Here is a 13,844-nt window from a genome sequence, read left to right on the forward strand (position 1 = left end):
TGCACCGCGTGTGTCTGTGTGCGTGCGTGTGCATCTCTTTGCGTCGTGTGTCTGTGTGAGCGTGACAGCTATAAATGTCTTCGGAGACGTTGCTTTACGAGATTTTGGAGAGCTCGTCGACTTTAGGGTCGCCCAACTGCCTCCCACAAGCCTCCGACCGGCTACTGACCACACGGAGGGAAGAACAGGCGGCAGGAAACAGTAAGCGTAAAGGGAACGTTTTATACGCAGCATACTTCCAGGTGAACCGATTTACTAAACGTTTTGTTATATACCGCTGGTAAGTACGCAGCCTGCCGGCTTTAAAGTTTTCCGGGTCCCGAAAACATGCATTTGCGAGCCTCTCGCGGAAGCGATAGGACAAGCCTGCTTCTTGCGTTGTTAGCTCACACCCATGGGCTCAAGAATACGAGAGGCTGCGCAGCTGTCGTGCAACGCTTTCAAGGTTTTCGAAACCCTCACCTCATCTAAGCTCTCAATCATGAATACTTTCATTAATTTTTGCGCAAAACCGATGAACCAGGCCGCCGCAAGGGAGACTTTCTTCGCCTAGCAGACGACGCGCTCGCCGCGCTGGACCACCTCTGGCAACAACACCCCAATGTTGCCTGCGCGCCGCCCGCTGGTTGCGGTACTTTCAGAGTTCCAGTGACTTTAGCCCGATGCGGCATCCAGCTCCCCTAGTGGAGATCAGTGCTTATTAGTAAGCTTATCAGCAAAAACCATAGAACGGTTGAATGGGCTGGACGGGGATATAGTAAGAGGAGAAAAAAAAGCAACCACGGCGTCAAATTTGAAAAACCGAAATGGTTGATTGAGGTAAAAGAAGGTATTATCAGAGTAAATAAATCGATATTTAATTAAAGAATGATTCAGTAGTTAATTAACAAATAAAAAGAAATTGATAAACAGAGGTGACGAGTGTCGAGGAGGCGTCAATGCTTTCGCATTCCCCCAATGGGGGTCGCCGCACTGATCTCTAATTTTTTTGACAGCGCTATATGGATCGTACACACGCGTCGACGGCTTGATTAATGTTCCACCCCCCCAGTATGTCTGAATGGACTGCTTATCGAAATTATATAGCGAATAGTGTGTAGTATGGTGCGTTGTGAGCATACTGCTCCGCGATTAAGCGCTTACCATAGAATGTTTTTCTCAGCTAAAATGGCGACTTTTTTGAGCTCAAATTTTACACAGAAATGGCAATAAGTCTGCAGAATTGTTTTGTGCAAATTTTTGGGGGGTACTTACCTGAACCGAATTCGTCTGCGGCGACGACGAAACAAAACGCAGTTTTCTCAGCGATTGCACTGGTGGCGCCATCTAGTTTGTTGGCCGTGGAGATTCGGCAAAGGAGAGGGGTGGGGATGCTTTGCGGGAGGTTTGAAGACGCTTTTTCAAATGCTTTATCAATGAAAAGAGAGAAGAGGAAGAGGACGGAGCTGTGCTGACGTGTCTCGCATGGGCTCCCGCCTCGAAGCCACTTTTCGGCAGAAAGAGTCAGCCTTCGGGCTCGAATATTTTGGACGACATCCGGGCCATTGTCCAGTGCCTGCTGAAGCCGGATTTTACCAATCTACGGACACCTAGGCATATTGCCGGCTGACTACCGGCCTAGCCATCGAGCTCGACCTAGCTCGTCACCTCTCCGCCGGGAACTGAGCTCCCAGGGACCTGCAAAGATGGAGTACGCCGTGGAAGGCGAGAAGATATCAGCGTCGGAGCTCGAGGACGGAAAATGGGAAACCATTCTTCGGTACCGCGACCGACAACGAGGCCTGAAGAATAAAGGGCCCGCATCAACCGACGACCAGCCTGCGCAGGGGCACGGCCAAGGCAAGTCTAATTCCAATTTTCCATCGCGAAAGAACGGGAAAAAGCTACTTGCACTCAGCAAGAAAGCACTTCTCCCGCGCTTACCAACCGATGATTACAAAATCGTCTGCCGACCACAAGGTTGGAATCTGAGGGACTTTGCGCCCGGACTACTACTCTTCTGCGCCTGCGAGGTGTCCAGGCTGCCGTATGATACGGTGAAGAATGAATACATTATCAGAGTCAATACGGCCAACAACACCTTCACGCTATGCACGCCCGATCGTCAACGGGCGACTGCATACGCCAAGATTGAAAAACTGAACCTCCAAGGTCAAACCTACAACGTTACGTCGTACGTGGCGGCGCCCGAAGACTCGGTAAAAGGGGTCATTTACAACGCCTACGCGGGAGACTCGCCCGAAGCGGTTCGCCAAGGCTTCGGAAACAGAAACGAAGGAATAGAAGTTGTGGATGCCCGAAGGATCGGACAGTCCAGAACAATACAAATCACCTTTTTTGGAAAGAAGCTACCCAGCCAAGTAATCTATCAGTGCGGCGTCTTTCGGGTCCACCCCTTCAGGGAGCAACATGAAGTATGCTACAACTGTAGGAGGGTAGGACACCGGGCCGACGTCTGCTACAAACCTACAACGAACCTTTGCCGCCGCTGCGGAGAAAATCACTCGCCTCCACCTGAGGGAGAACAGCCAACCTGCCAACCCGTCTGCATCGTCTGCAACGGGGGCCACAACACAGGCAGCCGGAACTGCAAATTCCGGCTGATCAACAGGAACAAACAAGGAACGCCCCATGGCAACCAGGCACCCAAGCAAGGGGACAACGACTCATCACTACACGGACACCAGTCTAGGCCCAGGAAGAAGGAACAGGGTGCTACCGGAAAAGGAGGCAGCCACAGCCGGAACAACTCCAGCTCCTTCCCGCCCCTGGGGAACCCAGCAGGGAACGACAAGCGAAGCTCGAGCCGCGGACGCAGCGATAGCCGCTCCAACAAAAAGGTGAGCTGGCCAGCAGAGGCCTCCCAATCTATTGACGCTCGAGAGAAGGAGTTTCAGATACAACTACAATCCCGAGACAGAGAAATTGCCAGCCTTAAAAAAGAGTTGGCTGACATTAAACGCCTGTTACAAGCGCATCAGGTACAGAATGCCACTGCGGCTAGAACGCCACCCACCGCGTCCCAGGCTTCGACCAATATTGCGATGGAAACAGACGCCATTTGCCACACTCCCTCCACCGCGTCCCAGTCTTCGGCCCATAACGCGACGGACACAGACGCCAGAATAGCAACTAAAAGACCGCTTCCTACAAAAGAAGGTGAGGAATCCAAACGAAAGGCCGAGGCTTCGGAAGCCGACACCCCGCAGCCATCGAAAGCGCCTACCAAACTCAGGGCAGACATCAATACTCTGTCAGAGAGAACTAGCGCTATATCAACAGAACAAGCAACCTTCCAAGGCCTCGTTACTACCAAATTTGCTGAGATAGATATTCGCTTTGCAACACTAGAGGGACAGGTATCCCAAATAGCCACGTGTATGCAGCAAATAATGGATAGGCTTACAACTATCGAGGCCCGCCTACCCCCCATCTTGGATCTGTCCACGACGCCACAACCATCTATAACCCAACATGGCACCACGCCAAAAATTTGAAATTTGGCAATGGAACTGCAGAGGCTTCCGCCGCAAGCGGGCCCACTTGCAGCTCCACATCCAACAAGCACCGTCTGTTACAACCCCAGACGTGATTGCATTGCAAGAAGCTAGCGGCAGGGCTACTCTGCCAGGCTATAAAGCATATCTGCCACCTCATTATGATACTAGTAACGCAGCCGGCTCCTTCACAGCCACTCTGGTGCATAGAAATATCACCGCAATTCAACATTTTATAAATGATTCGGAAGAAGATTACACCCTACTTGAAATAGTACCAAGGCAAAAAGGAGACTCAAATCTCTTCATCCTTAATGTATACAACCCGCCCAGAAACAAAGGCAATGGACTCCCACACTTGTTGATAAACACAGTAAAGCTGGCTGCTAGGGCTCAACTAATAATTGTGGGAGACTTCAACGCTCAACACCCAGCATGGGGATATACCAAAGCAACTCCTAAAGGGAACCTGCTCTGGCAAATCATACAGTCACTAGGGCTCACAACGCTAAACAACCCGAGCGACCACACACGCATGGGTAACAGTGTATGTGTCGACACATCTCCAGACTTATCCCTCTCTAAAAACGTCAAGGACGCAAAGTGGGTCACAACCGGGCAAAACCTTGGTAGTGATCACTTCATCCTTAGCATCACCTTCCCCACGACAAAACTTAAAAACAAAGCAAAAGAAATACGAACCACGGATTGGGACAAGTTCAGGCAACTTCGCGACAAAACAGCTCCAAAGGAGATCTCTAACCTTAGCGACTGGGTTATCTCCCTGAATGAGGATGTCAGCTCCACTAGCGTTGTGGTGCCAGTTGAGAAGGAGGAGCAGATTGCAGACTCAAAACTGTTACACCTGTGGCAGGCACAAAAAGGCCTCCAAAAACGTTGGAAGAAGCAAAAACACAACAAGCGACTACGCAAAAAGATCGCTGAAATCGAGAGGCGAATCGAGGAACATACACTTACTCTCCAAACACAACAATGGAACCAAATATGTGAAAGCGTCAATGGACAGCTCGGAAATAAGAAGACATGGCATCTTCTAAGACACCTGCTCGACCCAGAACAAACACGTCCCGTGCAACAAAGTCAACTGTACAGACTCATACATAAATATGAAGGTACAACTGAAGACCTAATCAAAGAGCTAGCAGAACGTTATCTAAACACGGATGATGGTACCACACAACCAGACTACCGGGGGACTCCTAATCCAAATTTAGACGCAGACATCACAGACGCAGAGGTCTGGTACGCAATTGGAAAACTGCGGACAACATCTGCGGCAGGACCAGACAAAGTAACAAATAAGACTCTCAGGAACTTAGACGCAACGTCGATCGCGGCGGTTACAGACCTTATGAACAAATACTGGCATGCAGGCAACATACCACCAGAGTGGAAACACGCGAAAATCACTTTTATTCCTAAAGCGGGTAAGAAACTCAGCACTGAGAATCTACGCCCAATTTCATTAACATCATGCCTAGGCAAACTCATGGAACATGTCATCCTCAATAGGCTCCAAAACTATGCGGAGGACATGAAACTTTTACCTGAAACAATGTTAGGATTCAGGGCCCAACTATCTACCCAGGACATACTCTTGCAGCTTAACAAGGACATAATTGAAGCTGACGAGGGAACAGGAACGAAAGCAATATTGGGTTTAGACCTTGTTAAAGCTTTCGACAACGTCACCCACAAAGCCATTTTGACAAACTTGTCAGAAATCAACCCCGGAGAAAGGACGTACAACTACATCCGATCCTTCCTCACTAACAGAACAGCAGTGATAACGGTCGGAACAATAGAGTCCGCCCCAATCACACTAGGAAGTAAAGGAACGCCACAGGGCTCCGTCCTGTCCCCTTTCCTTTTTAACCTCTCCCTCATCAAAATTCCCCCCAAACTGGCACAAATACCAGACCTACATCACACGTTCTATGCAGATGACATCACACTTTGGGTAACCAAAGGATGCGAAGGCTACATAGAAGACACACTCCAAGCAGCAGTGGACATCATTGAGGCATGCGCATGGGAATCCGGCCTCACTTGTTCTGAGCAAAAATCTGAACTTTTAGTGATCCGTCGTAAACAAAGAGGTAGGCGTACCACGACAACCCCCCCCGCAAATAAACGTCTATGTTAATGGACGATCTGTCAAAGAGGTACAGACCATGAGAATACTGGGGTTGTATTTACAAACAAATGGAAAGAATACTGACACACTCACTAAGCTAAAACGCACGGTAGAAGCGACGGCGCGATTAATCCGCCGCATAGCTAACCGCAGACAAGGGGTGAGGGAAAGAGATTTATGCCGACTAGTGCAGGCCTTTGCGCTAAGCAGGATACTCTATGCCACCCCTTATCTCAAATTTTCGAAAGCAGAAAAGGACAAATTGGATAGTATGATACGGCAGGCCTATAAGGCTGCGTTAGGACTCCCACTAAATGCCTCAACTGAAAGGCTTATGAGGTTAGGAATACATAACACCTACAATGAACTGAAAGAAGCCCATTTAATGGCTCAAACAGCGCGATTAGCCAATTCCAGAACTGGCAGGAGTATTCTTACCAGGCTCGGAATTAACTTTCAACCTACGAATAACGATGCTAAAGTAGACTTACCCCGCGACTATAGGACGGCCCTACTAATCAAACCACTCCCCAAAAACATGCACCCCTTACACCATGAGGGTAGAAGACAAGCAAGAGCCAAAGCCTTACATAACAAATACAAACAGTGCGCTGGAACACTTTATGTAGATGCAGCAGAATACAAAAATACCAATGCCTTTGCAATTGTGGTTGTGAACGAGAATGGTGACCACATCGTCTCGGCGACAATCAAAACGAAATCCTCTGAAACGGCAGAAGAGGCGGCTATAGCCCTCGCCCTAGCGCATACCCAAGGAAGCATCATCTTCAGCGATTCCAAAATGGGTATCAATAATTTCGCTAAAGGGCGAATTACAAACACCTCCCTTAGAATCCTTAACGCAACCAAATTCTCACCAAATTATTCCGAATTGATATGGGTCCCAGCCCATTCGGGGAATCCGGGGAACGAGGCAGCCCACAATAAAGCCCGAGGTTTCGTCGACCGGGCAGTGGATGAGTCTGGCTCCCTGAATTTCACGAAGGACTCCATGATCACATATCATGATCTCACCAATCATTTTAAACTAGAGAGGAGAATTTCCCCCCCTCCAGACAAAAGACTTAGTAAAGAACAAGAGGTTACGTGGCGTCGTCTACAGACGAGATCGATACGCACCCCATCACTCCTCGCGCGCATTTATCCAGATCTTTACAACCCAAACTGCAAACACTGTGGCCAACGTGCTACCTACGATCACATCCTGTGGGACTGCAAAATAGAGCCACCTCCGGGTGATCTAGTTACAGCTCCTTCTCTCGAGCGGTGGGAGACCGTGCTGGCTAGCTCTGACCCCAGAACGCAAGTTTTGGCGGTGGAGTGGGCTGACAAAGTCGTCGAGGGCTATGTACTCTCGACCACTTAACGCGACCTCTTGCCAAGCTCTTCCCGGCGAATAAAATGTTTTACAATCAATCAATGAAAACAAGGCGGCTGTTATAACTTCGGCAAAGGCCTAAATTCCACGTAGACGGCCAGTCTACTGAGGAAGCACCCGTTCAACCGGGAGGTTTCCGTCATCTGGGTTCTAGCTCATGAGGGTCTACCAGGCAATGAGGCTGCCCATCGCCTTGCTCGAGATATATATACCCGAGCGGCCGTAGAAACCCCCCTACCCGGAGACAAAGACCCCCTCATCACCTACAAAGAGCTCTCTGAGACTCCCAGACTAGGCCGAAGGATCTATCCATCACCAGATAGATCCCTAACACCCTCAGAATGTAGTATCTGGCGAAAAATTCAGGCCAATCGCTTCTTCCCTTATGTTACTCTGCATAATGAGCTTACAGGCGACCCGGAGGCTTGCAATCTCTGCAACGTACCTCTGAGTCAAAACCATCTAATCTGGCAGTGCCCCGAATCTCCGGGAGCTAAACAGACTGATCCCCTTGATCAAGTTGCCTGGGAGTCCTACATCCGCAGCCCAAATGCGGATGTGCAGAAGATTGTCCTACGCCTGGCGGAGGAGGCTTACTCCAAGACCTTATCTGCGGTCACGGCGCAGGAGGGCCGGCAGGAGGGAGACCCTCCCTCTGGCTGAGCCCCTGCCCCGAGGCCCATGTCGGTGTGAATAAAGTCGTCTCTCTCTCTCAACGAAAACAAATAACCTAGTTTGGCCCAAACTCCATCCACTAAATTTCAAGTCTTTCGTGCCAGGAGAGCGAACACTGCGGCACGAATAATAGTACTGGAGAGAACAGTACAGGTAGCTCCAACATGAAAATGAACTTTCAGTTCCCAGAAAAGAACGCACTGCGTTGTTACTTGCGCACAAAGTCCAAAATGCATCATGGGCATTTTCCGCACTGAAGAAAACTATTTATAACAAAGGATAGAGTGCGCTTATTTACACTCATACTCATGGAGTAATCATCCGTTAAATGAGGATAATATATAAAAAAAATCAAGGGGCCTTTGGCTCTCTAAAGTGCTGCAAGGCGAAAGCCTTTCCTGACGCACTGTTTGGCATTGACTGCGAGACTGTTTGTGCTGTACTAGTGCTTTATTTGACTACACACTTTGAGTACACATTACAAGTACACGCTTTGACTGCAGACTTTGTCTGCTTCTTTAGCACGTCTTTCTCTCTGCTTCGATGAGTACGGTAGTATCCATGGCTCTGTTCACAGTAATGCGATATGTAATGTGGTCACCCACGGAAGCCTTACGCCCCCTGTCAGAGCGTACGACAACTTATTTTATTAGTTGCCGTGTGCTCCAAAAGGGGCCGTCAGGCATCCGTGGGTGACCTCATTACTTCGAATCCGCGCACTCTGACGTCATAATCATTTCGACCAACCGAAAAGCGTGACACCTCTGCTGACAACTTTCTGTCGACAACGATGAGGCATTAAAGGCTTTCGCCTTAAAATGAAAATTGGTGTTGAGGAAATGAAATGGCACAGTAAGTGCATGTCTCACATATCTCGGTGGACACCCTAACCGCGCCATAAGGGAAGAGATTGTGGGGACGCCTTCGTCCCCTGCGTTCACTTTCCCGCACTGCACCCCACTGTTGTTAGCTGCCCCCGAAAAGCATTCCCTTTAGTTTGGTTACTCTAGCTAACAGGGGAGGGCGCTCGCGTCGCAGCGACAGCAGCGCCACGGATGGCGTGTTTGGCCGCTCGCGCGCGGGGGAAGGCGAGGTCTCTTCTGCTCCGCATCGGGAAGCGTGTTGGACGTTCACGCGCAAAGCTCCGCTCTTGGCCGCGGGCGTCCTCGGGTGGAAACGTCTTCCCCTCAGCTCGTTCCGTCGGGCCTCGGAGTTTATCCCTTTGCCCTACCGTGGGCGGACGTTCGCTCGTAGCCGTGCTGGTGAGTCGGACATCCTAGATTCCTCAGTGTATTTTGTTGCTAGCTGGCGTTATTGTTGCTATAGCAATAAATGCCTTGTTTGTGTCAGCCAGTGTGTCGTTCCTTTGTTCCCGCAGAGCACGGCCCGCCGTGGTCGGCGTGCGCTCAGTAGCGTACGCGACCACGGGGTGGGGTCCGCGCGGTTTTGAACTGAGTCAGCCGCGGTTAAACGGGGAATACGTTTACCGTATTTTCCGGTGTATAAGACGCGGCTTTTTTTCGAAAATTTTGCTGGTGCGTCCTATACAAGGGTGCGTCTTATATGCGAATTTTTCATCTTTTTTTGCGCGTTCATCGATTACTCCAGTTCATGCTCAAGCTTTTTTCACCTAAAAAATATCACTACCAATAACGCGGTTGTAACACGGTTAATACTTCAATACCGGGACCGCCGTGCGCGACATTCTAGGTGATCTATATTATGAAACGGCGGGGATGACGACTTCCGGGATCACAAACGCGCGGCTGTTTCGGAGGCCCCAAGCAAAAGTAATGAGAAGCGCCAAAAGATGGTGACAATCGCGCTTCTCGCCATTGTCAAGACAAGCCGGCGTTCTTTTTTAGTCACCCTTTGCAACTTTTTTTTGCTCCGTGTACGTAGTGCATGTTTCAGCCGAGTTGCTTCCAGAAATGGGTGAACCTTTTGATAGCGCATCTGAAGATGAAGACTTAGAAGGTTTCAAGTAGAATAAAATGTTATGGACATATGGGGAGCTGTATCGTTTTTCCGTTCTTTTTTGCTAGAACGTGGACGAGTATGGCATGAGTGTTGCCTTTTTCGATCACTTAGCGTTGCTTAAGAATTGCTCACAGGTACGGTGCATTTCGCGATAGTCGCGCAAGCGTATTTAATTAAGCCTCACTGGCCTAACTGGGTAAACTGGGGTGCGTCTTATACACGGGTGCGTCTTATATACGAACTTTTCCAGTGACAGCTTGCATATATGGCAAGTGCGTCTTATACAAGGGTGCGTCTTATACACCGGAAAATACGGTATATCTCCCCTATTTAAACCCCACAAGATAAAGGAGGGAGGGAAAGAAGAAATAAAGAAAGAGGTACTGTAGTGGAGGTCTCAAGAACAATTTCGACCACATGGGGATATTTAACGTGCAATGACATCGCACAGAAAATAATTTTGACCACCTGATAATCTTTAACGCGCACTGACATCGCACAGCACACGGACGCCTTTTGAGTTTCGTCTCCATCGAAACGAGGGCGCCGCGGTTGAGTTCGAACCTGGATACTCGGACTCAGTAGATTAAAAATTGTTGGAGTGCATATCCTGAGCCAGATGAGAAACTCGCAATAAACAAGTATGCCGCATCAGTCGTTGCTTTCGTCTCGAGAAAATTTCAGGCTTCAGATTCGTGATCACAGCCGCCACATGCATTATATCTTCAACACAGCTGATCAATTCCCGCGCGGCGCCTCCAGAATAAGAATATACCGACCGGTCTAAGTACAGCAGCTATGCAGGTCGAAAGAGCGTCAACGGCAGTGCACCCCCAGAGAAACGAAGAGCTCATGGAGTTAGCCATTTGTTAGCGCTGGCCAGCCGAAGGAGCGACAGTAATGGCTGCGTATACTTTTGTGGGAGCAAAGTTACGCGCCGGCAGGTACCATCGTGGGCAAAAGTACCCCCCCCCCCCCCCCCCCCCCCCCCCCCCCCCGTTCTCTCGAAGTTCCGATCTGTGCCACTGTGCGTGGTGACGCCACCTGACAAATCACTTCTGGGGTCGAGATGAGTGCACTTCGGAGGTCTCGATACCTGAAGTCATGGAGGAAGGAAAGCCTGAAGTACTTTGTGAGGTGGCGCCCATACGCAGAGCGGCTGGGGTCAGAACTTGGAGGGGGGTCTCTTGCTGTCGATAACGCGTGCTGATCCGAATTTAATGCATTTTCATTGGGTACACGCAGATGAAAAAAAAACATGTGCTCTCTGTAATGTCGCAAACAGGTGTTTTCGAGCTTGTGCCAGCAGCACGCAACAATCCGGCGAGCAAAATGTCGCGACTTTCACGGGGTGCTTATTGGAAAGGTCTATTGTAACGTTGCATGTGCTGACAATGGAAAGGTTATTGTAATGTTGCATGCGGTGATTGTTTCTGTCCATTCTTCTTTTCCGGAGCAATCATGCGGGCGCTCTCCTCTTCATATGGCGGTGCATGTAGTCCACGTCCCCGAGCCAAATTTTGCCTCGCACAAACTCCTTGATCGTGATTAATTTACCGTACAATCGGGTCTGGGCAGGTCAGACCTCCCATGTAGGACACATTTAATTGTAACACCTTAAATACTCAGATGTCATAGAATACTGCAAAAGAAAAGGCATACGCGTCACGAGACCGAAGCGCCAGTTATAACGCTTAGAGCCACCATTGTCGTTTGCACTGAAGATCCAAGATGTGACATCACACAGATATAATAAATCATGGGCATATATGTATATATTTTTAAAAGAGACGAGCATCCAGGCTTCCGTCGTCAGCATGTTCGCGTAGTGGTAGCGGACCTGGCAACAAAAATGAAGGAAATAGTAAGCATGAGTACCACACTGACCGCAATGTCGTTCGTGCTTGTTCTTAACAAATATCAGTAATCCTGATTTGTGAACATCCTTTTTGGCGGTATCTCTATGAACCGCGCGTGAGACGGTAGGTTTGAGATGTCACTGCCAGTTTAACTTTGTTCTTGAACAAAGTAATGTGAGATTCGGTACTTTGTCACCCGGCATGGCCGATTATTTAAACGAGAAAGCGGTTGGGAAGAAAACTGAAATACCGATCTGCATGTCGACACCCGCCAGCACTTCAGTTTAAACTGAAAGGCGACGCTCGTATCATCCATTCACTCATCTGTTCTTCCGAGTTTTTGAGAGTACCGTCCATCGCGCTACCTAGCCAAGGCTGCGAACACCTAATTCTCGTCCGCAATACTGAGATTCTGTTTACACTATTCGAAACTCTAAGCAGAAGCAAAGCGAAATTCGGTGCAGTCACGGCGCCACATGCTTCTCAGTGTTAGGCAATGAGCGCATCGGTTCGTAAGATGAAAAAAAAAAAAAATACTGTAATGAAGCTCCGCAAAATTCGCGTCGGTAACCTATAGATGGATGTCCATTTGCCAGCTAGCAAGCATGGACAGACTTATACCCGTTCCACACGGACAGATTTAATGCCATTAAGTGCTTACTGCCTTAAGTTTTAATGACATTCGTGCGGTGCCACACGCGTAAATTTAATGGCATTAGCCTTACTGCCATTCGCGACCTACTGAGTTCGCCACAACTCATTCGCCCGTGCAATGCGTACTCTCGTTCCCATTCAACACGCAGAAGAGCATGCAGCTTTGTTAGTAACAACTTCCTAACTAGTAGGAAATGGTTAATTCTTAACATGAGGCATCTATATCGCATTTTCGATCCGAAGAGCGCCATTTTCACCAGCCTTATTGACAGTTACTCTCGACTTGTGTGATGACACGCGAGTTTATGGCTACTTTTTCGACTTGTAAAGCAGGAACAGCCGTATTTTCTGGAAAATCGTTTTTACATTAAATTTGAACAAAATTCACGATGTATTATGCCAATTAGCAATGTTTATATTCAGATGAAACTTTTGACTACCTTGCAAGCGTTATCGTCATCGCCACTTTCGATAATGGCATTAAATGTGGACGTGTAGCACCAACTCCGAAAATAATGGCATTAACAAACTTAAGGCCTTAAGCATTTACTGCCATTTCTTGTGCGCGTGTGGCACGGGTATAAGTTCTCGATGAAATGGATATTTCAAAGCAGGGGCCGATTTATCGGGAATTCTTAAATGGGGTGGTTTGCGTGGGATGGGGTGGGGTTCCTGTTTGCACAACGCCCTTCCTGACCCTTCTTTCTTAAAAAAAAAAAAGAGTTTTGAAGTCGTCGGGAGGAACCTTCGTGGGGCAGTGAACTCGTCTCGGGTGATGGTGATGGTGGGGGTGATGACGGTGATAATAGAGGGAATTGCATCATGCTGAGAATAACTCAAGAACGCAACGGGCAAAAAGCTCTTCAAAAGAGGCCGTCTAGTAAATGGCGTCGACCGGAAGTCATGACAACGCAGTTATTCCCGCTATTCAGAGGTTAATCTCCTCTGCCAGCGCCCTGCCATTTTACATTAGCAGATGCAAGATGATGAACCGCGACGTCGTTCACTATAGTGGACCTCCTTTGAAGAGCATTTGCCGCTTCGTTTTGAGTTGTACCCAATGATTGGGACTTTATAACTGCCGTTATGCAAGAGACAGCGCAATACAAACATGGACGTGAAGAGCACAAGGACAGGTGCGTCCATTTTACAGAAGCTTGGTTTGGGCTATATATATATATATATATATATATATATATATATATATATATATATATATATATATATATATATATATATATATATATATATATATATATATATATATATATATATATATATATATATTTAACGAGATTTGTTGCCTCAGGGCATCAATGGCTAGTTGGGCTAGTCGGTAACAGCTCTTTGAAAACAGCGCAAAAAAGACAGGCACGTCTTTTTCCACATCTGTGCCGTCCGTGTCTTTTTTTTCGCTGTGTTTTCAAAGAGCTATTTTATTGCGAAGCCCCTTGCTTAACGATGTACTACAACCAATTTGCCCAACAATGTGCACTCGTTGTACGTGTACCTTTGCGTATAAAGCATATCCCATACAGAGCAAGACCTGCAAAATGAATCAGCTTAAAGGGCAACTGCGTCACTTTTTGAGAATTTCGCGATAATAAAGGATTCAAATCTAT

At 48.2% G+C, this 13,844-nt stretch overlaps 1 protein-coding gene across 1 annotated transcript in view; it reads right to left on the bottom strand.

The window, feature by feature from the left end:
* Window positions 1–13,551: 13,551 nt before the first annotated feature.
* LOC149342753 (semaphorin-2A-like) overlaps window positions 13,552–13,844 on the bottom strand; it is a 28,954-nt gene continuing 28,661 nt past the window's right edge. The window contains exon 14 of the mRNA XM_089546842.1: window positions 13,552–13,567. Within this exon, the coding sequence (XP_089402968.1) occupies window positions 13,552–13,567 (16 nt within the window). The remainder of the gene's footprint in view (window positions 13,568–13,844) is intronic.

This window comes from Amblyomma mixtum, chromosome 5 (genome assembly GCF_055824585.1).
Source record: "Amblyomma mixtum isolate Tamu chromosome 5, ASM5582458v1, whole genome shotgun sequence".
Classification (NCBI taxonomy): Eukaryota; Metazoa; Arthropoda; class Arachnida; order Ixodida; family Ixodidae; genus Amblyomma; species Amblyomma mixtum.